The 25,989-nt window shown below is 45.0% G+C and overlaps 1 protein-coding gene across 1 annotated transcript in view; it reads right to left on the bottom strand.

The window, feature by feature from the left end:
- Positions 1-8,504: 8,504 nt before the first annotated feature.
- Positions 8,505-25,989, bottom strand: part of LOC141047311 (uncharacterized) — a 75,434-nt gene continuing 57,949 nt past the window's right edge. The window contains exon 7 of the mRNA XM_073542371.1: positions 8,505-10,306. Within this exon, the coding sequence (XP_073398472.1) occupies positions 9,135-10,306 (1,172 nt within the window). The 3' untranslated portion in view covers positions 8,505-9,134. The remainder of the gene's footprint in view (positions 10,307-25,989) is intronic.

The raw sequence follows: 25,989 nt of genomic DNA, 5'->3' as shown, positions 1-25,989 counted from the left end.
TTCAGGTGCTTAAGCAGAGATTCGCCTCTGCTCCGGTTCTACGGCAACCTGATGTTTCACTCCCATTTCAGGTGGAAATAGATGCTTCTGAGATTGGTGCAGGAGCCGTTTTGTCTCAAAGAGATCCGGTAACCTCTCTGATGAATCCCTGTGCCTTCTTTTCTCTGGAATTTTCTCCATCTGAATGTAACAATGAGATGGGGAATCGGGAATTATTGGCCAAGAAGTGGGCATTTGAAGAGTGGAGGCATTGTTTGGAGGGAGCTAGACATCAAGTTGTGGTCCTCACCGACCACAAGAATTTGATTTATCTTGAATTAGCCAAGTGCTTTGAATACTAGACAGGCTAGGTTGGCTTTGTTTTTCATGTGTTTTAATTTTGTGGTCTGCTTTTATCCAGGCACTAAGTATGTTAAGGCGGACGCCCTTTCTAGGAGTTTCTTTGCGGATTCTCTTGATGTGACCGAGCCTACGACCATTCTAAATAAGGGTGTAGTTCTTTTCGCCATCTCTCCTGATTTGAGACATGCCCTGGAGGAATTTCAGGAGGATAAACCTGAACGATGCTCTATGGGAAAATTGTTTGTCCCTGACCAGTGGAGGAAAAGAGTAATGTCTGAAATTCATTGCTCTGCGTTGGCTGGTCATCCAGGTATCTTTGGTAACAGAGATTTGGTGAGTCGGTCTTTTTGGTGGCCTGCCTTATCTCGTGATGTCAGGAATTTTGTGCAGTCCTGTGGGACTTGTTCTCGGTCTAAGCCCTGTTCTCATACTAGTGGTTTGTTGTTGCCCCTGCCGGTGACAAGGAGGCCATGGACCCATATCTCAATGGGTTTTATCTCTGATCTCCCTGTCTCTCAGAGAATGACTGTTATTTGGGTGATCTGTGAAAGATTTTCTAATATGGTCCATCTTGTACCACTCCCAAAGTTGCCATCTTCTTCTGAGCTGGTGCTCTTGTTTTTACAACAAGTGGTTCGTTTGCACAGGATTCCTGAGAACATTGTGTTGGACAGACGGGTCCAGTTTGTTTCCAGATTTTGGAGGGCTTTTTGCTCCAAACTGGGAATTCAGTTGTCTTTCTCCTCTGCATTTCATCCTCAGACCAATGGGCAGACTGAGAGAACAAACCAGACATTGGAGTCCTATTTGACATGTTTCATATCTGCTGATCAGGAAGATTGGGTCTCATTTTTACCCTTGGCCGAATTCACGCTAAACAATAGGGCTAGCTCTGCCACTTTGATGTCTGCTTTCTTTTGTAACTTTGGGTTTCATCCTTGAATTTTCTTCAGGGCAGGTAGAAGCTTCTGCCTGCCCAGGTGTGGATTCTGTGGTAGAGGTTTGGGACCAAGCAGTGGATAAGTTGTCCCACTCTCAGGAAAAGGCCCAACGGTTTTCCAAACGGCATAGGACCATTGGTCCCCGGTTTAAAGTGGGTGATATGGTTTGGTTGTCCTCAAAAAATATTCCCATGAAGGTTGCATCTCCAAAATTCAAGCCAAGGTTTATTGGACCTTATAAGATTTTGGAAATCCTTAACCCCGTTTCTTTCCGTTTGACTCTTCCAGTTACGTTTAAGATTCATAACGTCTTTCATAAATCTTTGTTGAAAAGGTTTGTGGAGCCAGTCGTTTCCATGGCAGAGCCCCCTGATCGGTACTGGTTAAGGGTGATTTGGAATATGAGGTAGAGAAGATATTGGATTCTCGTCTGGCTAGACGGAGACTTCAGTACTTGGTCAAGTGGAAGGGTTATGGCCAGGAGGATAATTCTTGGGTCTCTGCTTCTGACATCCATGCCAAGAGATTGATTCGTACCTTTCACTAGGCCCATCCTGATCGGCCTGGTGGTGTGGATGAGGGTTCGGTGACCCCTCAAGGGGAGGTACTGTTGTGAATTCCCTTGCTCGAAGTTCTGAGCCGAAGCTCCCTCTGGTGATTACTGAGAGTAGTGGAGCTGGCCAGGTGGATGGAAGTTCTCCACCTGATGAAAATAATTGGGAAGCTGGGATAACTGGCTGGGAGCATATAATTGAGCTGGCTGCTCTTGGAGGTTGCTGGTGATTTCCTCTGTGTGCATTTGGAGTTCTTTTGTCCCCTGCCTGATCTGCATGGTTCAGCTAAGTGATTCTTTTGCTAATCCTTTGCATCTAATCTGGTTGTCTTTTTTTTTGCTTTCTGTTTTGCTGCAGCTTGTTCAGTCCCCTGTTATGTTAGTATCTTTTTGCTTTGCTGCCAGTTTATACCAGAGTGCTCATCTTGCGGGGGTGAGGTGTGTGACCTCAGGTTATTTTTAATTCAGAAGTGTTGGACTTTTTCAGGGTTTTGTGCGTGATTGCAGACAGTATCTTTTCTGTCCTGTCCTGTCTAGACAGCTTGGACCCCACCATTTGCTCAATCTGTTCTCTGCCTGTGTTTGGGTCTGCAATCCGCTTAGTTACCAACCTCTCTGGTCTTCTGGTGGCTTAGCCTGTTCCTGTCATCCTCCTCGGTGACCCATTCATAACACCGTTCTATATTTTTTTTGTACCTGGGTTTATTAAGAACTGCTATTTACCACTAGGCAGAGACCATACACCTGAGATTGTTCATGATATAGGATAATATGGTATATAATTGTTATACTTCTTCCATATGGGCTTTCCACTTAAACCCTTTACCCCCGAGGGTGGTTTGCATGTTAATGACCAGGCCAATTTTTACAATTCTATTGTCCCTTTATGAGGTAATAACTCTGAAACGCTTCAATGGATCCCGGTGATTCTGAGACTGTATTTTCATGACATATTGTACTTCATGATAGTGGTAAATTTATTTGATATAACTTGTGTTTATTTAAAAAAAAAAATGGAAATTTGGTGAAAATTTTGAAAATTTCACAATTTTCCAAATTTGGATTTTCATGCCCTTAAATCACAGATATGTCACACAAAAAACTTAATAAGTGTCATGATCTAGACCGGGGCTGGAGTCCTGTTTCCCTTTTTCCCGGTCTGGTCATGAAGGGGTTAACCTTTCTCAGCCTCAGTCTGGGTTTAGGTTTGCTATTTATCGCTGCTGCTTCTTGCAGGTGATGTCGGTTATAGTTCCTGTCTAGGGCTGCTGTAGGTGACTCTGATTGCTCTGATTGGTCCTGCTATGTTTGCTATCTGATCCTGTGTCTCTTTTTCCCACTATTCCCGTCCTGACTCAGTGTTTCCGTTTAGTGTGCTGACCCCTTGGTTTTGACTTGGCTTGCATCCTGACCTGCTTCTGTCTTTTGTCTTAGGCTTCTTTTACATTTACCGGGTTTTTTTGCGGCCCGTTATTGCGGTACGTTTTTTTGCGTGCCGTATCTCCGCAATTTTCACGAACCACAAAAAACTTGCGGATCGCCATTTTTCAGGTTTCCAATACTATGGAAGAAGTATTGGTAAAAAAACGGCGTTCCACAAAACCGGAAGTGACGGTGCACCGCAAAAACAAACTTCCGTTTGTTTTGGCAACCCCATTGAAACCCCACTGATTTTCAATGAGGGCCTGGTCCGTAAGCCATGAAAAAGATCAGGCAGGCTCGATCTTTTTTCATGTCCGCAAATACAGCCCTCACGGCCATTTGGCACATGACGCACCGTGGAATTTTTGCGGGCCGATTTTGCGACCCCATAGAAATCTATTGGGGCTGCAAAAACCCGGTAAATGTAAAAGAAGCCTTATCCTCTTCCAACCGTTGCTGATTCTCTGGCTTGTTTCTGACCATGTGTATTGCTGTGACCTTTGGTACTTCGTTCCCTCTCTGTTGCTGACCCGGCTTTTCAGACTACTCTTCCGCCACCTAGTGGCTCCTGCCTGTTGCTCTGTGGTTTCACTGTGAGTGTACCTGTTTTTCCTTCACCCACTTCCCTGGTGGAGGTTGTGCTACTGCGCTGCAGCAGGCATTACAATAAGTAACATTTCCCACATGTCTACTTTACATCAGCAGTTTTGGAACCAAAATTATTTTTTGTTAGGAAGTTATAAAGGGATAAAAGTTAAACAGTGATTTCTCATTTTTACAGCATCATTTTTTCTTAGGGACCACATCACATTTAAAGTCTCTTTGAGAGGTCTATATGATAGAAAATACCCCAAAGTGACACCATTCTAAATACTGAACCCCCTAGTGTGTTTCCACAGACCGTATATCTGTGGGCAAAACACGCTGACATGTTCGTTTTTCAATGTTAGTACGAGCCACAAAAGGTCCCTCACAAGTGCATACGCACAACACATATGGATGTCATCCGTGTGGCATGCATCGGCGCCGGGGAAGAAGCGTTGCAGTAAGTGCTGTTCCCCGGCGCTGAACACGGCTTTCATCACTCTCCCCTGATCTTCCGGCGATTGGCACAAGCAAGGGAGAATGATGAGAGCTATATTTAAGTGATAAAAGAGACAGCAGGCAGCGGCTGATGGGACTATTATTCCCATCAGCCTATCCCTGCTAATAACAGTGACAGCAGGCACAGCTGATTGGGGTATTCATCAGCCGCCTGTGCTATAAATAAATAAATGAAAAAACGGCGTGGGTTCCCCCGTATTTTCTATAACCAGCCAGGCAAAACTCACAGCTGAGGGCTGCAACCCTCAGCTATCAGATTCAGCAAGGTTAGTTATCAAGAATAGAGGGGTCCCCATGCTGTTTTTTTAAAAAAAATATTTAAATAAAAAATTTAAGAATGGCTTGAGGCACCCCCCAATTCTTGACAACCAGCCTTGCTAAAGCTCACAGCTGAGGGCTGATATTCTCAGACTTTTGATGGGCCATGGCTATGGACCCCCCAGCCTAAAAACAGCAGCCTGCATCTGCCCAGAAAAGGCATGTCTATTAGATGCACCAATTTGGGCACTTTGCCAGGCTCTTCCCACTTGCCCTGTAGTGGTGGCAAGTGGGGCTGATGTCACCTTTGTATTATCAGGTGACATCAAGCCCACTGCTTAGCAATGGAGAAGCATCTATAAGACACCTATCCATTACTAATCCTATAGTTGTATTTTAAATAAACACATGCAGTGCCAGCTAGACCCAGGGGTTACTCAGTACCGGGCCGGTCAGTTCTTAAAGAGGATGTCACGGCAGCAGTGACCAGGTACGTAGCCCTGGGCGTGCAATAAAAATAAAGAGAATGATTTTAGGAAATAAAGATGGGGATAATTTGTGACGACACCCGTGGCGTTTGGCAAGGAAAGTGATAGCCAACGCTGCAGTTCAGATCCACTGGGACAGTTGGTAATGCAGCAGAGTTGGTACAGCTCTCCACGGGTAGAGCTAGGCCCCAGGACAGTTATGGTGTAAAAGATGATGATGGTGGTTGTAGTCGTGGTGCAAGGCAGGTGACGCTGTAAATAAGTCAGAGGACACAGGGGAGTGCAGTCTTCACAATTTTACTCACAGTTCTTCCAGTTACAATCCCCAGCTGGGGCGCTGTGTCCTCCGGGTCAGTGGTCCAGCCAGCTCTCAGGTAATTTGAGGTACACCTTGTCAGAACCCCCCTTCAGATGTTCCTTCTCTGGCAGTCTCACTGTGTTGGCTTCCTCCTCTCCTGCCCTGCACCTTCACACAGGTCCCCTTGATCCTATCCAGCTGCCTTTTCAGTGAATGTGTATGGATGTGGTTGCAGCACATGCAGATACTGCAACCTCCGGTTAGCTAGCTGAGTCTTTAGTTTCTCCACTAGTATGGGGCCGGTCCCCTACTGCGATCTGGTCCCTCCGCCCGACTACGCTCGGTGTGGATACGGGCCCAACAGGTGGATTCCTCACTACCCATGCCTCTAAGACCCCCTCTTCCTCTCTTCCACTGAAGCTTATCTTTGTTTCTTCTGTTTTTCCTTTCTCTCTTTCTGCTGGTCTAGGAACGAGCTCCTCACTGCTCAAGTCCCCAGCTCCAACTCATTTCCTCTCTCAATGTCACTTCCTTCAGCTCTCCCCTTGCTGCTTTCTCCACCCGCACCCTCTACCTAGTCTCTCCCTGGCCTGGAGAGGTCTGGTGTTGGATGCTTGTGTCTGGGTTCTGGGTAGTGCCCCCCTTCTTACCGGAGAGCAGAATACCACACCTCTGGATGAGGTGCAGCACGTCTGTGATGACTGAACCCTCAGGGGTGCCACACACACAGCCAGAATAAAGTCCTTTCATTGAAAAAATGACACAGACTCCATTAATAATCTTAATTAAACCATACTTACAACCTCGCTTAATTCCAACAAAGCCCTCATTCTACTGTAATAAAAGTAAAATAAAAAACAAACAAACAATATATCATACCTCTCTGTTGTTCTGTCCATATCTGGGGGATAATTTGTTTTTAACCTGGACGTTGCCAAGATGCGACGGTCCAGGTTGAGAATCACTGGTGAATGAGCTGCTGTGAACGCAGCGTAAGTGACCGGGGTGACAACATAGAGGCTACCTCCTGTCACTGGACTCTGTTCCCAGCCGAGCTGAGCTGTGAGTTTTGCATGGCTGGTTATAGAAAATACAGGGGGAACCCATGTAGTTTTTCTCATTTATTTATTTATAGCGTAGGCGGCGGCTGATGAATACTCCCATCAGCTGCTCCTGCTGTCACTCTTATTAGCAGCAGCAGGGGTAGGCTGATGGGAGTAATAGTCCCATCAGCTGCCACCTGCTGTCTCTTTTATCACTTAAATGTAATTCTCATCATTCTCCTTTGCTCGCGTCGGTCGTCGGAGGAGCAGGGGAGAATGATGAGCCGTGTTCAGCATGCGCCGCTGGGGAACAACGCTTACTGCAACGCTTCTTTCCTGGTGCCCGTCTGTGTGGTACTGATGCGGCACACGGTTGCCACACATATTACACACACGGACACTGACGTCTCCTGAACCGGAAATATCAGGACGTGTGAGACTTTATAGCGGGTTTTTATGTTTGCTGTCTCACATTAAAAGACGCTTTTTATTGCAAAAAGTAGTTTTTGCATCAACACATTTTTCCATATTTTGGCGCACAGAGTCATGTGAGGTCTTGCTTTTTTGTGAGCCGAATTGACGTTTTTATTGTTATGATTTTTGGACACATGACATTTTTTGAGAACTTTCTATTCTGGTTTTTGGGAGACAGAATGAACAAAAACCAGCAATTAGTGAATTTCTTTTTTTTGGGGGGGGGCGTTTATACAGTTCCATGTGTGGTAAAATTGATCAAGACGTTTTATTCTTAGGGTCAGTATGATTACAGCAATACCTCATTTATATAGCTTTTTTATGTTTTGGCGCTTTTATACAATGAAAACTATTTTGTACAAAAAATAATTATTTTTGCATCCCTTTATTCTGAGAGTTATATCCTTTTTATTTTTCCGGTGATGGAGCAAGGGGGGCTTGTTTTTTGCAGGACAAGATGACATTTTCAGTGGTACCATGTTTATTTATATCCGTCCTTTTGATTGTGTGTTATTCCTCTTCTTGTTCAGCGGTATGATGATAAAGCATTGCTATTTGCCTTTTTTTAATGGTGTTCACAAAAGGGATTAACTAGTGGGACAGTTTTATAGGTCGGGTTGTTGAGGACACGGAGAAACTAAATATGTGTACATTTATTTTTTAGATTTTTTTTCCATTCAAATATTTATTTAGCGATAGAATATATATTGATTTTTTTAAATTATGTTTGATTTTTTCTAAATATTTTTACAGTTAATTTTTTTTCTCCTTTTTTTCTAACTTTTTTACTTAGTCCCACTATGGCACAATCATTTTTTCCAGGCTGATCGCTTCTATAGCATGCAGATAAAGCAGCATCTACATGCCACAGAAGCTGTCAGAGCAGCACTGACAGAGAGACTTGCTGAGAATGCACCGCGCATGATCAGCAAGCTTGCTAGGTCTAGTGACCAGGATGTTGTCATGACATCAGGTCACCATAGCAATGATCAGGACTCCGTGTCACACTGTGGGATCTCTGATCCAAAGGAAGAGGGGCTGTCAGCCCTGTGCCGGCTTCCAGAATGATGCGATCGTGTTCGATAGCAGCATTTTGGGGGTTAAAGTGCCGGAAGTGGTCTGTGGCTACTCCAGGCACCTAGTGCTGGATGTCAGCTGTCAGAATCAGCTGACACCCGACGGCGATCACCCAGGCACCCCCAGTGTGCGCGGCCAATCGCGATGACGTAATATTCCGTCCATGCTCAAATTGGCCCAGGTCACATGGATGGAATATTAAGTCAGATGTCAGAAAGGGGTTAATATAAAGGATTTTACTAAACTATACTTTGGGACAGGTTTAGAAATGTTTTATATACTTACCCGATGATTGTTCTCTGCATAATCTCTTCTTTTAACATGTTTTTATGTGTTTTGTTGAAATAATGATATTGTATTTCATACTGACACTTTGTTTATGGGAGTAACCTTTGTAGGCTATGTTGTTGGGATTTCTACTCCTGAATATATGTAGGTCCTTATACATGGGTAAACAAAGGAACTACATATTGCGGCAAAAGGCGTATACATGACAGCATCATACTGCAGGGAAAGACATGTATTTTACAACAACAAAGAACGTGATAATACAACATGACAATATTTAAGAGTATTTAACCAAACTCCATTACAGTCCATAAATCCCCATGTCCCTTTTACCTAAAGTCATTACTCACATAAAGTCACATAATGACAATTGTATTGTCATTGTCCTTGTCTCAGACACTACTTACTACCATATGACACCACTTATTCACTCTCACAATGCCCTGCAGCTACTCCTATTAATCTTTGTATAAGCCAACCATCCCTGCTAATGGCTCTGAAGTCATTATATGTCTCCATTCTGGATAGAGTTTCAATAACAGCATCTCATTAGCTGCAAAGTTAGTAAGCGAAAATTTTTCCACGAAGGCAGCTCAGTCCGACATGGCTGTTCAACATATTTAGTACTGATCATTTTCTTACAATGAGTGATTTTAATTTAACATGGTCAAACATGAGGAAATACGAGTGGTTGTCCTAGTAGTGGTCAACCCCTTTAAGAAGATACAATTTTCAGTTAAAATATTTCCAACATTCTGAACATGAAAAAGGCTTCTCTCCTGTGTGACTTCCCTGATGTTTATTAAGAGTTGATTTCGGTGAAAAGGATTTCCCGCATTAAGAACATTAAAAAGGCTTCTCTCCTGTGTGGGTTCTCTGGTGCCTAACAAATTTTGATTTATGGTTAAAACATTTCCCACATTCTGAACAAGAAAAAGGCTTTTCCACTGTGTGAGTTCTTTGGTGTATAACAAGATTCCATTTCCGGTTAAAACACTTCTCACATTCTGAACAGGAAAAAGGCTTCTCCCCTGTGTGAGTTCTTTGGTGCTTAACTAAATCTGGTTTATGGGTAAAACATTTCCCACATTCTGAACAGGAAAAAGGCTTATCCCCTGTGTGAGTTTTTTGGTGATAAACCAAATCTGATTTCTGTTTAAAACATTTCTCACATTCTGAACAGGAAAAAGGCTTTTCCCCTCTGTGAGTTCTTTGGTGCTTAACCAAATCTGATTTCTGGTTAAAACATTTCTCACATTCTGAACAGGAAAAAGGCTTCTCCCCTGTGTGAGTTCTCTGGTGCCTAACAAAATTTGATTGATTGTTAAAACATTTCCCACATTCTAAACAGGAAAAAGGCTTCTCCCCTGTGTGGGTTCTCTGGTGCTTAACCAAATCTGATTTATTGTTAAAACATTTCCCACATTCTGAACAGGAAAAAGGCATCTCCCCTGTGTGATTTCTTTGGTGCATAACTAGATTCCATTTCCGGTTAAAACATTTCTCACATTCTGAACAGGAAAAAGGCTTCTCCCCTGTGTGAGTTCTCTGGTGCTTAACAAAATCTGATTTATGGTTAAAACATTTCCCACATTTGGAACAGGAAAAAGGCTTATCTCCTGTGTGAGTTCTTTGGTGCTTAACCAAATCTGATTTCTTGTTACAACATTTCCCACATTCTGAACATGAAAGTCTATTCTCTGCTATGTGAATTTTTTCATGATTAAGAAAACTCTTTTTGAGAAAACTATTTCCATATTCTGAATAAGAAAATGGCTTCTTTTCTTTAGAATCAATTTGTTTTTTAATGCTTATATTGTTACTCTGATTTTCCTTAGTGGCTGCCAATGAACCAGAAGACAGGACCTGTTTCAAAAGATCAGATGTCAAATCTTTGCTGTGAAGGGATGATGTTATATCTGAAGTAATGGCGTTCTCTTCAATTGTATCCTGTAGGATCTCATCTGATCTTAAAATTGAAGATGTCAGCTGTCTTTCTGATCTCCTGGTACAGTCATCTGCTAAAAATAAAACCAATTATTAATTTTGAATAAAATATCCTCAACTGTTATACTTTTGAGCATTTCTACTTAAACTGTCTGTAAAAATTACAAGCTTTTTAAAAATATTGAATTATTCACCAAGACAATGACAATTCAGAGTCTAATCAAAAGCCTTCTAGCATGAACTAGTGCATCGTGGTGTTCAATGGTTTGTTCGTTCTGCCTCTCAAACATGGAATAAAAAGCCACCAAACAATGTTATATAGGTGAAAATTATACCAATAAAACTTTTACTCATGTCACGAAATAGAAGACAACACTCAGGTCCATCATCTGTCAGTGGAAAAAATAGAATTAGTCTTACTGGTAATTTGGTTTCTAGGAACCTTCCACGACAGCCATATCGGAGGATGTCTCCCCGCCCTAATGGGCGACAGGAATTGCACAAGAGGTTAAATAACCCTCCCCTTCCTACCACCTCCAGTGTTTTTTCTGTACACCCTAGCATGTGGAAGCTACAGATAAGCTTATAAAAGCAATCCGATCTACCATGGGGCTGGTGTTATGATTGAGTCACCGTAGGAGGCAAAAACAGAAATGCTAGCTAAGTCCAGAAAACCAGAGAGGTTGGCAGCTATCGGATTGCAAATCCCTGAACCTATCAACACAACTAGCAGTAGCCGTGGGGGGTTCCTACGATGCCCTAGACCCCTCGATCACAGCCGGAGAACTATATAGCCTAAAGACAGAAAGGGAAATCTAAACTGCCCCAGAGCAGACCCCAAAGCAAAAGGCAGCCCCCCACATATAATGACGATGAAGCAAGAAGAAAGAACAAAACACAGACAGAAAGATAGACTGAGCAAAGACGGGGACCAAGCTAACTAGATAGGAAAGGACAGGAAGGCTGCTGTCTGCAATCCGTGAAAAACCCTATGAAAATAAGAGCTAACAGACTGACAGTGAAAAAGGCCCTGAAGATGCTAGGCTTCAAAAAGACTATGTCAGTACTCAGGAATATTCTGAAGACAGAGCAACAGGCAAAAGGAGATTCAGCTCACCCCAGCAGGGAATGGCAGAATCCAGAAAAGCAGGGCAAACAAAAACAAAACACAAAAGCTAAAAGGCAAAGCAGAAAACTTAGCTTTAGAGGAGCAGGAATCAGACTGGTCTCTGAGAAGTCCACAGAGAAATCACCCGCAGGGCAGAAGGGTGTCGGCAGCCTTATATCCAGTCCGTGACTCCACTCAGCCAGTCATCATCATTAGGCTCAGGTGCCTGATAATCAGGCTCATTACCTTCCTTTACCAGAATAGGGAGTTCACCAGACCTCAGTGACGAAGGGGAAAATGAACTCACAACAGTACCTCCCCCTTGAGGAGGGGTCACCGAACCCTCAACCACGCCACCAGGGCGATCAGGGTGAGCCCGATGAAAGGCACGCACCAATCTTTTGGCATGAATATCAGAGGCAGAGACCCAGGAATTATCTTCCTGACCACAACCCTTCCACTTAACCAAATACTGCAGTCTCCGTCTAGCCAGACGGGAATCCAGTATTTTCTCTACCTCATATTCCATGTTACCTTCAACCAATACAGGGTCCGGAGGTGCCACCCCAGGAACAACTGGTTCAACAAACCTCTTCAACAAGGACTTATGGAACACATTATGGATTTTAAATGTGACAGGAAGAGCCAAGTGAAAAGAGACCGGATTAATAATCTCCAAAATCTTGTAAGGTCCAATAAATCTAGGCTTAAACTTAGGAGAAGCCACCTTCATAGCAATATTTTTTGATGATAACCACACCATATCACCAACCTTAAACTGGGGACCAATGGTCCTATGTCGATTGGAAAACCGCTGGGCCTTTTCCTGGGAGAGAGATAACTTATCCACCACTTGGTCCCTGATCTGGTGCATTCTCTCCACCACAGTGTCAACACCTGGGCAGGCAGAAGGCTCCACCTGCCCTGAAGAAAATCGAGGATGAAACCCAAAGTTACAAAAAAAAGGTGACATCAAAGTGGCAGAACTCGCTCTATTATTTAAAGCAAATTCGGCCAAGGGCAAAAATGAAACCCAATCATCCTGATCAGCGGAAATAAAACATCTCAAATACGACTCCAAGGTCTGGTTTGTTCTCTCTGTCTGCCCATTGGTCTGAGGGTGAAAAGCAGAGGAGAAGGACAACTGAATTCCCAGCTTGGAACAGAAAGTCCTCCAAAATCTAGACACAAACTGAACTCCTCTGTCAGATACAATGTTCTCAGGAATCCCGTGCAAGCGAACCACCTGTTGCAAAAACAGGGGCACCAACTCAGAGGAAGACGGCAACTTAGGGAGTGGTACAAGATGAACCATCTTAGAGAACCTATCACAAATCACCCAAATAACAGTCATTCTTTGAGAGACCGGCATATCAGAGATGAAATCCATTGAAATATGGGTCCATGGCCTCCTGGGGACCGGCAAAGGCATCAACAACCCACTAGAGCGAGAACAAGATTTAGACCGGGAGCAAGTCCCACAGGACTGCACAAAATTCCTGACATGATGAGACAAGGTGGGCCACCAAAAAGAGCGACTCACCAGATCTATAGTACCAAAAATACCTGGATGACCAGCCAATGCAGAGCAATGAACTTCAGACATCACTCTCGTCTTCCACTGGTCAGGAACATACAACTTTCCACTGGGACAACGCTCAGGTTTGTCCTCCTGGAACTCTTGCAGAGCAAGTCTCAAATCGGGCGAGATGGCAGAAAGAACTACCCCTTCGCCTAAGATGGTAGCAGGTTTGGTCACCACAGGAGAATCAGCAAAGAAGCTCCTAGAGAGGGCGTCTGCCTTGACATTCTTAGTTCCAGGAAGAAAAGAGACCACAAAATCAAAACGTGTAAAAAACAAGGCCCACCTAGCCTGTCTAGGGTTCAAGCGTTTAGCCGACTCTAGGTAAATCAAATTCTTGTGGTCAGTGAGGACCACAACTTGATATTTAGCTCCCTCCAACCAATGTCTCCACTCCTCAAATGCCCATTTCATGGCCAACAGTTCCCGATTCCCCACATCATAGTTACGTTCAGATGGAGAGAACTTTCGGGAAAAGAAAGCACAGGGATTCATTTTAGATGGTACAGGATCCTTTTGGGACAAAACAGCTCCTGCACCAATCTCTGAAGCATCCACCTCTACCTGGAACGGGAGTGAGACATCAGGTTGCCGCAAAACCGGGGCGGAGGTAAATCTTCGCTTCAGCTCCTGAAAGAAGCAACAGCCTCCGGAGACCAATTCAACACATCAGCACCCTTCTTAGTCAGATCAGTCAATGGCTTGGCAATACTAGAAAATTTTGCTATAAATTTCCGATAAAAATTAGCAAAACCCAAAAACTTCTGGAGGGCCTTCAAAGAAGTGGGCTGAACCCAATCATAAATGGCCTGTACCTTGGCCGGGTCCATTTCAATAGTTGACGGAGACAAAATAAACCCCAAAAATGAAATCCTCTGTACTCCAAAAAGGCATTTCGATACTTTGACATACAGGGAATTCTCCCTCAAGATCCGGAACACAGTCCGAATATGTTCCACATGAGAATCCCAATCCTTGGAGAAGATCAAAATATCATCCAGATAGATAATCAAAAATTTATCGACAAAGTCTCGGAAAATATCGTTCATGAAGCACTGGAAGACAGAAGGGGCATTAGTGAGCCCAAAAGGCATCACCAGGTACTCAAAATGTCCCTCCGGAGTATTAAACGCCGTCTTCCATTCATCCCCCTGCTTAATGCGGATAAGATTATACGCCCCCTGAGGTCAAGCTTGGTAAACCAGCAAGCACCTCTAACTCTAGAGAATAGATCCGAAATCAGGGGTAACGGATACTGATATTTAATAGTAATTTTGTTGAGGGCACGATAATCAATACAAGGCCTTAAAGAACCATCCTTTTTGGCCACAAAAAAACCCGGCACCTAAGGGTGAAGAGGATGGTCTAATATGACCCTTCTCCAACGCCTCCTTAATATAGGACCACATAGCCTCGTGCTCGGGTACAGATAAATTGAAGAGCCGACCCTTGGGAAATTTACACCCCGGGCTCAGTTCAATTGCACAGTCATAACTCCTATGAGGAGGCAAGGACGCAGACTTATTCTCACTAAATACATCATAAAAGTCCGCCAAATAGTCAGGAACATCATGCGACTGAGGAGAGGTGGAAAAAACCGGAGCCTCACTAAGGCACACCGACAACCCCAACTCACCACAGACACAGATTTCCAATCCAAAACTGGATTATGAATTTGCAACCAGGGAAACCCCAGAACAACGGCATCATGCAGACCATGCAACACCAAAAATCTGCAATTTTCTTGATAGTCTGGGGCGACCCGCATGACCACCTGGGTCCAAAACTGAGGTTTATTTTTCGCCAAAGGAGTAGCATCAATCCCCCCTCAAAGGGATAGGCGTCTGCAGAGGTGTCATCGGAAATCCACAACGTTTAGCAAAATCCAAGTCCATTAGGTTTAGCGCTGCTCCCGAATCCACAAAAGCCTTGGCGGAAAATGGGGACAGGGAGCAGATCAGAGTAATTGCCAGAAGAAACTTAGGTTGAACACCACCAACAGAAAACGTGTGTGCAAAGCGTTTCTCTCGTTTAGGACAAACAGAAATAATATGCGAGGCATCTCCACAGAAAAAACACAGCTTATTACGCCTTCTGAACTCCTGACATTGCGCCTTAGACAAAACTCTTATCACATTGCATAGGTTCAAATGTCTGTTCAACCGGTGGCAACACCTCTCGTGCAATCCTGCATTCACGTAAACGCCGATCAACCTGAATGGCTAATGACAGAATCGTCCAGACCAGAGGGAACAGGAAATCCCACCATAGTATCTTTTACGGCTTCTGACAAACCCTTCCGAAAGAGAGCAGCCAAGGCATTATCATTCCAGGTAGTAAGGACCGCCCACTTTCGGAACTTTTGACAGTACAACTCTGCAGAATCTCGACCCTGGTTCAATGCCAACAGGGTCTTTTCAGCCTGATCAATAGCATTAGGTTCGTCATACAACCCCAAGGCTTGAAAGAATGCGTTCACATTAGTCAGAATAGGATCATCTGGTTTCAAAGAAAACGCCCAATCCTGGGGATCGCCATGCAGCAAAGAGATGACAATTTTAACCTGCTGCGCGGAGCTCCCCGACGAGTTAGGCTTCAAGGCAAAAAATAATTTACAATTATTTTTGAAACTCAAAAATTTAGATCGATCCCCAAAAAACACATCAGGTGTAGGGATCTTTGGTTCAACAGCATGCGAACGAGCAAGGTAGGCGGAAATTCCCCGCACTTCCGCAGCGAGCTGCTCCACACGATCAGACAATTGCTTTATCTCCATTGAGAGAAAAAAAAATTCCCCCTACGGCCTCAGAGATATAGAGGAAAGAATAAACACACTTTTTTTTTTTTTTTTTAAACACAATTCTTTCCTGCTATTGAGTACCCTAGGATCTGCGGTATGGCGGGTGATTCTGTTATGATTGAGTCACCGTAGGAGGCAAAAACAGAAATGCTAGCTAAGTCCAGAAAACCAGAGAGGTTGGCAGCTATCGGATTGCAGACCCCTGAACCTATCAACACAACTAGCAGTAGCCGTGGGGGGTTCCTACGATGCCCTAGACCCCTCGATCACAGCCGGAGAACTATATAGCCTAAAGACAGAAAGGGAAATCTAAACTGCCCCAGAGCAGACCCCAAAGCAAAAGGCAGCCCCCCACATATAATGACGGTGAAGCAAGAAGAAAGAACACAACACAGACAGAAAGATAGACTGAGCAAAGACGGGGACCAAGCTAACTAGATAGGAAAGGACAGGAAGGCTGCTGTCTGCAATCCGTGAAAAACCCTATGAAAATAAGAGCCAACAGACTGACAGTGAAAAAGGCCCTGAAGACGCTAGGCTTCAAAAAGACTATGTCAGTACTCAGGAATATTCTGAAGACAGAGCAACAGGCAAAAGGAGATTCAGCTCACCCCAGCAGGGAATGGCAGAATCCAGAAAAGCAGGGCAAACAAAAACAAAACACAAAAGCTAAAAGGCAAAGCAGAAAACTTAGCTTTAGAGGAGCAGGAATCAGACTGGTCTCTGAGAAGTCCACAGAGAAATCACCCGCAGGGCAGAAGGGCGTCGGCAGCATTATATCCAGTCCGTGACTCCACTCAGCCAGTCATCATCATTAGGCTCAGGTGCCTGATAATCAGGCTTATAACCTTCCTTTACCAGAATAGGGAGTTCACCAGACCTCAGTGACGAAGGGGAAAATGAACTCACAACAGTTACCACTAAAGTGCAGGAATCATCCAATAGAGTATTAGATAGGGAGGGAAATTAGTGCTGTCTTGAAAGGTTCCTAGAAACCGAATTACCGGTAAGGCCTCTTTCACACTTCCGTTTTTTACAATCAGTCACAATCCGCCAGGTTTTGAAAAAAACGGATCCGCAATTTTTTTTGAGGATCCGTTTTTTTCCCCATTGACTTCCATTATTGGCGGATTGTGACGGATTGCCGTCCGTTGCATCCTTTTTTTTGCGGATCCGCCAAAAGTTCCTGTCCGTTACCATCCTCAAAGATTTGAAAACGGAGCTTGCAACGTTTTTTTCTGTGGCGGATCCTCCAGACACTCATTTAACCCGAATTTCTTTCTGGGTGCCGGACAAAAAAAAAAAAAAATTCTCTCTCTCTCTCCTTTTCCAGGCCGCGATTCCTTTAAGATTCTTCATTTGTCGGATCCGTCAAAAAAACGGACGGGTGCCATCCGTTGTCATCAGTACTAAAACGGATCCGCCATCCGTCCTTTTGGCGGATCTTGACTGATGCAAAAAACTGAAGTGTGAAAGAGGCCTAAGACTAATTCTAATTTCTCTAGTCCCCTTCCACGACAGCCATATCGGAGGAATACCATCAACTAATTTCTTAGGGAGGGATAACAGCCTGCAGAACGCATCTGCCAAACGTTAAATCCCTGTTGAAATTTAGTCTATAATGTCTGGTGAATGTATGGTCAGACGACCAGGTGGCGGCTCTGCAGATCTGCTCCGAAGATGCGTTCCCTCTTTCTGCCCATGATGTTGCTATTGAACGAGTAGCATGGGTTCTTAGCGATGTAGGAGGGGGAACGTTCTGTGACGAGTAGGCGAGGTTGATCGCTTGCTTAATCCAATTCGCGATTGTATTTTTTGCCGCCTTTTTGCCTTTATTTCATCCTGAAATCTGAATGAATAAATTCTGATCAATCCTCCAACTCTCCGTTTGCTGGAGGTAGAAGAGAACTACTCTGCGGACATCGAGGGTGTGGAACACTTCTTCTTTTGTGTTGGAGGAGTTTGGACAGAAGGAAGGCAATATGATGTCCTGGAACCTGTGAAAGTTCGAGACTACCTTAGGCATAAAAGAGGGATCTAATCTCAGGATGATGCTATCCTCCATGATGGTTAAATATGGCTCTTGTATTGAAAGGGACTGCAATTCTCCTATGCGCCTTGCAGTAGTGATTGCTACCAGGAACACGGTTTTTAGCGTTAAGTTTTTCAGAGTTGTGGAAGAAAGTGGTTCAAATGGCTCACTGGTCAAGCCCCTGAGAACTAGGTTCAAGTCCCAGGGGGGATCTGGCTACGGAGTCTGGGCAAGATCCTAGACGCTGAGGTTATGAATCGTTTGATCCATTGATGGTTTGCCAGGTCCTGGTCGTAGAATGAACTAAGGGGTGACACCTGTACCTTTAAGGTACTAGGTGTGAGTCCCAGATCCAGACTGTTGCTTTTTGTAAAAGGGGAAGGGAGTCAAGGATTTCTTCCCTGGAGGTTCCTGGAGTGAGGTGGTCTTCCAGCGTACGCAGCCAGCGGAATAGGGACCTGGCTACACACACAGAGGCTATATTGGCCTTGAGTAGGGTCGTGGAGGCTCCCAGGATTTCCGGAGCAGGCTCTCCGTTTTCCGATCCATGGGATTCTTGAGCTGAGATGAATCCTCGAATGGAAGAGCCGTTCTCTTAGTCACCCTGGATACCTGCACGTCCACTTTCGGGACCTCCCATAGGGAGCAATCTCCCTCTAAGGGAAACTGATTCTTCATGTCTGAGGGAACACTAAGCCCTTTCTCGGGAAAGGCCCATTCGTGCATAACCAGGTTTCGGATGTTTTCGTGAATGGGAAACCCCTTTTGGTCTTTGGGCTTCAGTCCCCCAAATATTTCATCCTGAATAGAGCATTCCACTTCCATCTCTTCCAATCCCATAGTGCCCCTTACCATACTAATTAAATCCCCCATGTCCTCAGACAGATGAGAAGCAGTATCTTTTGTTATCAGGTTTGGGGCGGAAGTGGAACTCTCATTTTCCCACGCATCCTCTGAGTTAGAGGTATCAATCTCACCTGAGTCAGATACCACAGGGGCCGCTTTCCTTTCCCTAGGAGGAGGGGGCTGTGGTGTCGCGGTCTGGGCTACAGTCATCATAGAAGTTTGGACTTCTTGTTTGATGAGGGTTTTTATACTGTCCAGTAGGGAGGGTTGCTCTGCACGTATTACGACATCCGTACAGGGCTGACATAGTTTCTTCCTATATGTCGAGGAAAGTTTGGCACCACACACACATTTGCGGCTCGGTTTCTTTATAGGGTCAGGAGCCTTGTCTCCCTAAAACTGAGAGAGAAGGCATACTAAGTCACCTCAGAGACCATTCAGACAGAATAAAGGGGGGACCCACCCCGCTACTTACAGTAGGAGGGTGAACGATGGGCTCCGCAGCAGATCGTGAGGGCTTATCGCCATCCATTGGTCAGTCTGTCACAGTCACCAGTGCAGAAATGGCCTTACCTGGACGCCCTCAGACCAGGGTTTTAACAGCCGAGGTCCACCAGTGTGTTCTGTGCTCCTCCTCCCCTGGTCCGCAGGTGGGGGTATTCAGGATCACCCCTCCTCGCAGCTGATTCCGCAGCTTTCAGTGGCTGTCCCGTTCCTCCGCCCCATCTGGGGTCGCTGGCTCCGCCCCCTTGGTCCCGGTCTGCCTTTGTTGGCCCATCGGTGGTGGGGGGGTGCAGTGGTTCAGCACGGGGCCTGAGACGCCGCCAGCTTCTATCAGCGGCCGCCATTGGTCGCATAAGCATTCCACCGGGAACGCTGCAGTGATGAACCGGAAGTTCGGCGCCGCGTCACCTCCGGTGCGTGTGTGCGCCAGCCGTTGTGGGGAGGATGCCGGGGAGCTCACCGAGGACCCCGGCTGCATGTCGCTGCCTCACTTTACCCCCGGGGGGTGCAGGAGAGGCAGGCAGGAGTCCTGAGTCGCGCCGCAGCAGAGACAGGAGCCGCCTGTCATACGGAGGAGAGTGGAGACTCCGACAGCCGGCCGCCCGGCTTCCAGGTATTCGGTGTAGTGCCTCCGGTCGCCGGCCACGGCAGCATTATCCGGACCTCTTCATGCCCCATAAGGGACAGGAAAAACATTTGAGGTGGCAGGAAGGGGAGGGTTATTTATCCTCTTGTGCATTTCCTGTCCCCCATTAGGGCGGGAAGACATCCGCCGATATGGCTGTCGTGGAAGGTGACTAGAGAAACAAAGGTTTCCACATTATTAGTGGCTCAAAAGCTCTTGAAAAGCAACATGGCTTCCACAACACCTTACTGACCGCCAATACGTCTTTTTACTGACCTGAGATATGAGAATAGCATCCCTATACAGGTGACAATCCAGCAGCTGTCGGCTGTACACTGTAGCTGACAACTTACTGCATCAGCCATGATCATTGTTGGCACCGTCTATATCTGTTAACCCCTTAGATGCTGCTGTCAAAATTGGCTACATCATATAAGTGGTCAACAGACTGTGGGGGCTTCCGATTTAACCTCAAAGGCAACCAGAGATCATGATTGTGTGGTCCTGAAGTTTGCCATGGCAATTCATGGCCAAATAATGGTCTTAGAGTCTACTGGTTATAGCGGCATGGTCAGAAGTTAGCAACATTTAGGTGGTAAAAATAACATTTTTCCTTTTCTGTTATGCCACTTTGCATTAATTCCTGAAAATCACCTGAATGGTTAATAAACTACCTGACAGTAGTTTTCAATATGTCGAGGGTTGCATTTTATAAACTGGTATCACTTTAGGGGGGTTTCCAATATCTACGAACCCAAAAGTCACTTCAAACCTGGAAAAGTCCCTAAAAAAATGGATTTTGTAAATTTCCTTGAAAAAATGAAAAATTACTGCTACATTTTGAAACCTCCTAGAAAGCTAACAAAATAAAATAGCATTTTACAAATGGTGCAGATGTAAAGCAGACAAGATGGAAATGTTATTTATTAATACTTTTCTGTGGTATGACTATCTGGATTAAAGGGATAACCATTCAAAGTTTGAAAATTGCACTTTTTTCACATTTTGGTCATATTTTTGATTTTTTTTAATAAAGAAACACAAAACACATCAACCTAAATTTACCATTATCGTAAATTATAATGTGCCACGAAAAAACAGTCTCAAAATCACTGGGTTATGTTGAAGCGTTCCAGAGTTATTACCACATAAAGCAACACTGGTAGGATTTCAAAAATTTGGCTCTGTCACTAAGGGGATAAACAAATCCAGCAATATCCGCTCTGCCAAAGTCAAATTTCCACTTGCTTCTGAGCCTTGCAGTGCGCCCAAACCACATTTACCATCCATATATTTGGCATTACTATAGTGAGACGAACCCACTTAATTTACGGTGTGTGTGTCTCCTGAAGCACAATCTGGGCACCATGTGTTGGGTAATAAAAAGGAAAATGTGAAATGCTACGTTGCAACATCCAGTAGAAGCCAATTTCCATAAAGTGGTTGTGGAGTCAAAATAGTCATTACTCCTAGAGAATAATTCACTGAGGATTATAATTTCCAAAATGGGGTCACTTTATGGGGATTTCTACTGCTTTAGTTTTCTATAATTTTGTTATATTAGAACATCTGCAAATGCTGTGTCCTCTCTCCATTGGAATCTGCTCCTGTGCCTTACTTATTGTGCAGGCGTTACTAGTAATAGAGGAGACGTCGAAACCAGAAGCTCTGGGTGGCACTGGCTCTGTCCAGCCATTAAGGCTGGTTTCATATTAGCGTTTTTGCGCGCAGCACATCGTGCGCTATCGGGCGGATGCGCCATGCTGCCCTATGTTTAACATGACGGGCGCATGGTCTAGCGCTTGCACGCGTTCATCAGCGTTTTCGGGCACTGCGCTTTTTCCAGGTGTGCGCCCAGACGCGCTAGACGCAACATGTTGCATTTTTTGTTCCGCCCAACCTCGTCAAAAAAGTGCATGCGCACGGAATGCACCAAAAAAAAAATCACATTACAGTCTATGGGGTTGCTGGCATGCGCTTGGTCATGCGCACTCCGCTTTTGAGTGCATGCGATTTTTGAGTAAACAATGTCTAGACACTGGTTTAAACCACCTCCTAAACAAAGAAACATTGATTGTGGGTTGTGTACATAAAAGAAGGTGTGTGCACTGGCAGACCACTAGCTACAGAAAGCCTTGAGGAGACCAGACAGCCTGCAACATACAAGAGCCATTTGGATCAAAGCTGCATCTGCAAGAATGTGAGTATTCTTAAATCTAATGTCTGCCTGTCCTTGCAAATATATTATGTACTAATGCCTTTTTTTTATTGCAGCATGTCTTCTGAGGATGAATATCGGCCGTCCCGTGATGAACTGGCCCAAGCAGAGTGTGATGTGCATATCTTCCTGCCCCACATTTTGGGTAAGTATAGCTGCTGCATCTATAAATGTGTAAAATTAATTTTTGTTCTTTTTCAGATATCATCACACACAGTATCAGAGTCCGCGGTGCAGGAGCAGCGAAGCCAAGTCCCGGCGGGGAGACGGAATGTAAGTATAGACTGATTTGAATGTCCTTTTTTTAAAAAAAAAATTTTCTCTGCCTTTTTTTCTTTTCCCTTTTTTTCATCTTCAATCTTTCTTCTTTTCTGTATCTTTTTCTATCTTTTTCAATCACAAATATTTCCAAGATTATGTTTTTTTTTTTCTAGGTTCCACAACAGGATGAAGACATCTATTTGGACAATGAGGCCCTGATCCACCTGGTCCAGGAGCGTGTCCCATTGTGGGACAGCCATGACCAGCAGCACGCGGACAAGGTGGTGACCTGGCAGCTCTGGAATGAGGTGGCCACAGCGCTGATGGATGACTGGAACACCGCTTCTCAAAGTGACACATGGAGTTTAGTATTTCAATGCTCTGTGATGCTGCAGTGACTATGACTATTGTTCATGATGACACAGGTGTGTGTCTAGATATATTCTAGCATGAAACACAATTGTGTTATCATGGTGAACAATCAGTGCATTGTCTATTGAATTGTTTTGTGATGCCGCATTGTCTCTTGGGCATGATGACAGAATTGTGTTTCAAGCTAGATATATTCTAGCATGAAACACATTTGTGTTATCATGGTCAACAGTGAGTGCATTGCCTATTGAATTGTTTTGTGATGCCGCATTGACTGTTTGCCATGTTTACTTAGGTGTGTGATGATAGAGATTTTGCCATTAGTGCATTGTATAATTTTTTTTCTTTGTTTTTCCCACAGTGAAAAAAGTCAGAACCCATTAGCGCTCGACGAAGGACCGCTTCAACAAGGATGTTCGTGATGAGGGCCAGGTTCCAAGTGGTTCAGCGGCAAGGACCAGAAGAAAACACCGTTATCATCGGGAGTTGCCATTCCTAAGACCGGTCCTTGCCAGCAGAGCGTAAGTATTTTGTATTGTATTTTTTTTTACTCTGTGATTTTCTATTCCACACCAGTTGGCACTTGTAAATGCATGATACTAATGTTTTTCTTTTCTTTTCACAGCACCTGGAGCAGCACCCTGCAACCTGTCCCTGGAGCGGACCTTCATCGAATGACCTTGGAACCGTCCCAGCCATCCGACAGCCAGGAAGCAGCTGGCAGGTCGGCAACACAGACAACTGGAGATCAGGAAGCTGGTATGTCAGGTCTTCCCCTGTCACAGGTCTCTGCCACTGGTTTTGCGGGCACTTCCCGCCAGCGGCAGAGGGCCTTGGACAGGAATGTCATGCCCAAGTTCATGTACTTGAGCACGGCCTTTCAGAACAGCCTCAAGGCGCTGTCAGACAGAGTGGAAAGCGCTTTTGCCCTCATGGAATGTGGTTTTAACCACATGGACCACCGCTTCCACTCTGTCGACAGTTGCCTTGACCGTCTGGAGGCCGACCTCAACAGACCAGCGCACCATTTTTTCAACAAAATTGAATGGGCCATGGCGGAACACCTTAATCCTGATCAACAGCTGAATGTGATGCAGGCCTGCAACACTGCTTACTTGCAGGCTATGCAGCAGAATCAGTACGTGCAGCAGTCAGTGGTGTCATTTCCAACTGTGCCACCACTGACTCGCTTCACCACAATACCGACTTCTGCTGCATACCACTGCACGGCCACCTGTATTCCAAGCCAAGCCGGACACCACTACACCACCCCAAGTCTGAGTGCTGCTGGACACTCCCCCGCAACCACCATGGTAAGCGTTGCTCCTGTCTGGAGCACCACTACTGCCACCGATCCACCTGCTTGGAGCACCGCCACCGCACCACCGTCTTGGAGCATCGCCGCCTATTCTCCTGCTAGGAGCACCGCCACCACTCCTCCTAGGAGCACCAACACCGCCACCGGCCCACCTGCGTGGAGCACCGCCACCTATTCTCCTGCTAGGAGCACCACCACCACTTCTCCTTCTAGGAGCACCGCCACCACTCCTCATCCTGCTAGGAGCACTGACACCACTTCTGCATCTAGGAGCACCGCCACCACTCCTCATCCTGCTAGGAGCACCGCCACCACTTCTCCATCTAGGAGCACCACCACCACTCCTCATCCTGCTAGGAGCAATGTCACCACTCCTCATCCTGCTAGGAGCACCGCCAGCACTCCTCCTAGGAGAAAACGCCACTTCTCCTTCAAGGAGCACCGCCAACACTCCTCATTTTAGGAGCACCACCACCACCACAGAGCATCAGCATCTGGGGGGTGACCCGCATTCCCTCTATTTCGAAACAAGGCCAAGGTGCACCAGCTCCAGGCGGTCAAGCACTTTAAGGCGGTCACACAGTGCCAAGCGGGTCAGGCTGGACACTCCAAGACCCAAGAAAAAAAAAAGACCAAAGACTTTGTCTCTCCCTTCCCCCTCTCCTCCTAATGTGTCTCACCCTGCCTCCAGCTCCATCCCTGAGCTTCTTTCCCGCACTACTTTCATCGCCCCTTCCCCTAGAACCCCTTCCTCGCCTTCCAGCCGTTCCTCGTCTCTCCACACCCCCAAAGTGCCACCATCTTCCCCGAACCATCATTCCCAATAAACTTTTTTTTATTTTAAAATAAATGTTTACCATAATCCTGTTTGGTTACTGAGTCTTTCGCCGCCGTACACACACTGCACCGTACACTTTGTGTTTTTGCCACCACATAGCCCCATTACTGACACAAGTGTCTTGTGTCATTCCTGGAGATATGTGTAGTCAAAAGCACAAATATATGACTTGTATTTTCACCATCTTCAATCTGCTAATATTGCACAGACTGAATAGAGGGTGGGGTTGATTGCAAAGCATATCTATTGTTACCTTGCCAGGTATCATAAAAAGTTAACTGAGGATGGTGTGTTTTTACCATCATCAATTCACTTTTTGTGACACAAGGCAAGGGGATTCTAGATATACCTTGTAATTAACCACATCCTCTATTCAGTGCGTGGTGAATAAACTGAGAATATGATGGGGAAAATACATGTCATATCTACAATACCCTGGCCTCGTATCATAACTATTTATCACACCTGGGCAGGTGAATACACATATGAGTTAACCTGCAGCGTCACTTCAGTCTGCATTATCTATTGCACACAGACTGGAGCGATGCTGCAGTTTAACTCATATGTGTATTCACCTGCCCATGTGTGATAACATTCTGAAGTCAGGATGCGTTATTTTTGGCGCCCTCACTTCAGCATGACACCAGGCCTGGGTATTGTAGAAGTTGTATAAACTTTATTATCTCTCCAGTCTACGTTCAAACTCAAGCCACAGTGGTGATACTACAAATAATATTTATACTCACATGGTCAGGTGTCATAAAGAGTGAGTGATGCTAGTGCATCCCCAAATCACTATTTGTAACATCAGGCCTGGTGACACAAATATTAGTTGTATTATCTCCACCGTCGCTGAAAATTGAACACAAACTGTAGAGATGATAAAAGTCATACAACTTGTGTGTGTGCATGTATAGTCACCTGGTCAGGAGTACTAGTAAATTCATGATGCACAAAACACAGCATCATGAATTCACTGGTACACCTGGGCAGTTGATTATTGTATTGGAGTGTATAAAAACAGAGTGCACTCGGTACAGGTATCAAAACAGGTTTTTTATTAACATACAGTACACACAAGAAAATTTTTTACACCATTTGATCTTGCCATTCCACCCATCTTACATCTGAGATAAAGTAGGCCGCAAATTGGTCCCTCATTTAGCCAACTTCAACAGCTGACCTGAGAGGGTGCTGATTGAATTAAGGCAATGGGTTTGGAGCCGCATCATCTAATTCAAAGTTAGGGT

Source organism: Dendrobates tinctorius, unplaced genomic scaffold, assembly GCF_039654945.1.
Source record: "Dendrobates tinctorius isolate UK_male_01 unplaced genomic scaffold, ASM3965494v1 ptg000126l, whole genome shotgun sequence".
Lineage (NCBI taxonomy): Eukaryota > Metazoa > Chordata > Amphibia > Anura > Dendrobatidae > Dendrobates > Dendrobates tinctorius.
This window is presented reverse-complemented; position numbering and strand designations above follow the sequence as displayed.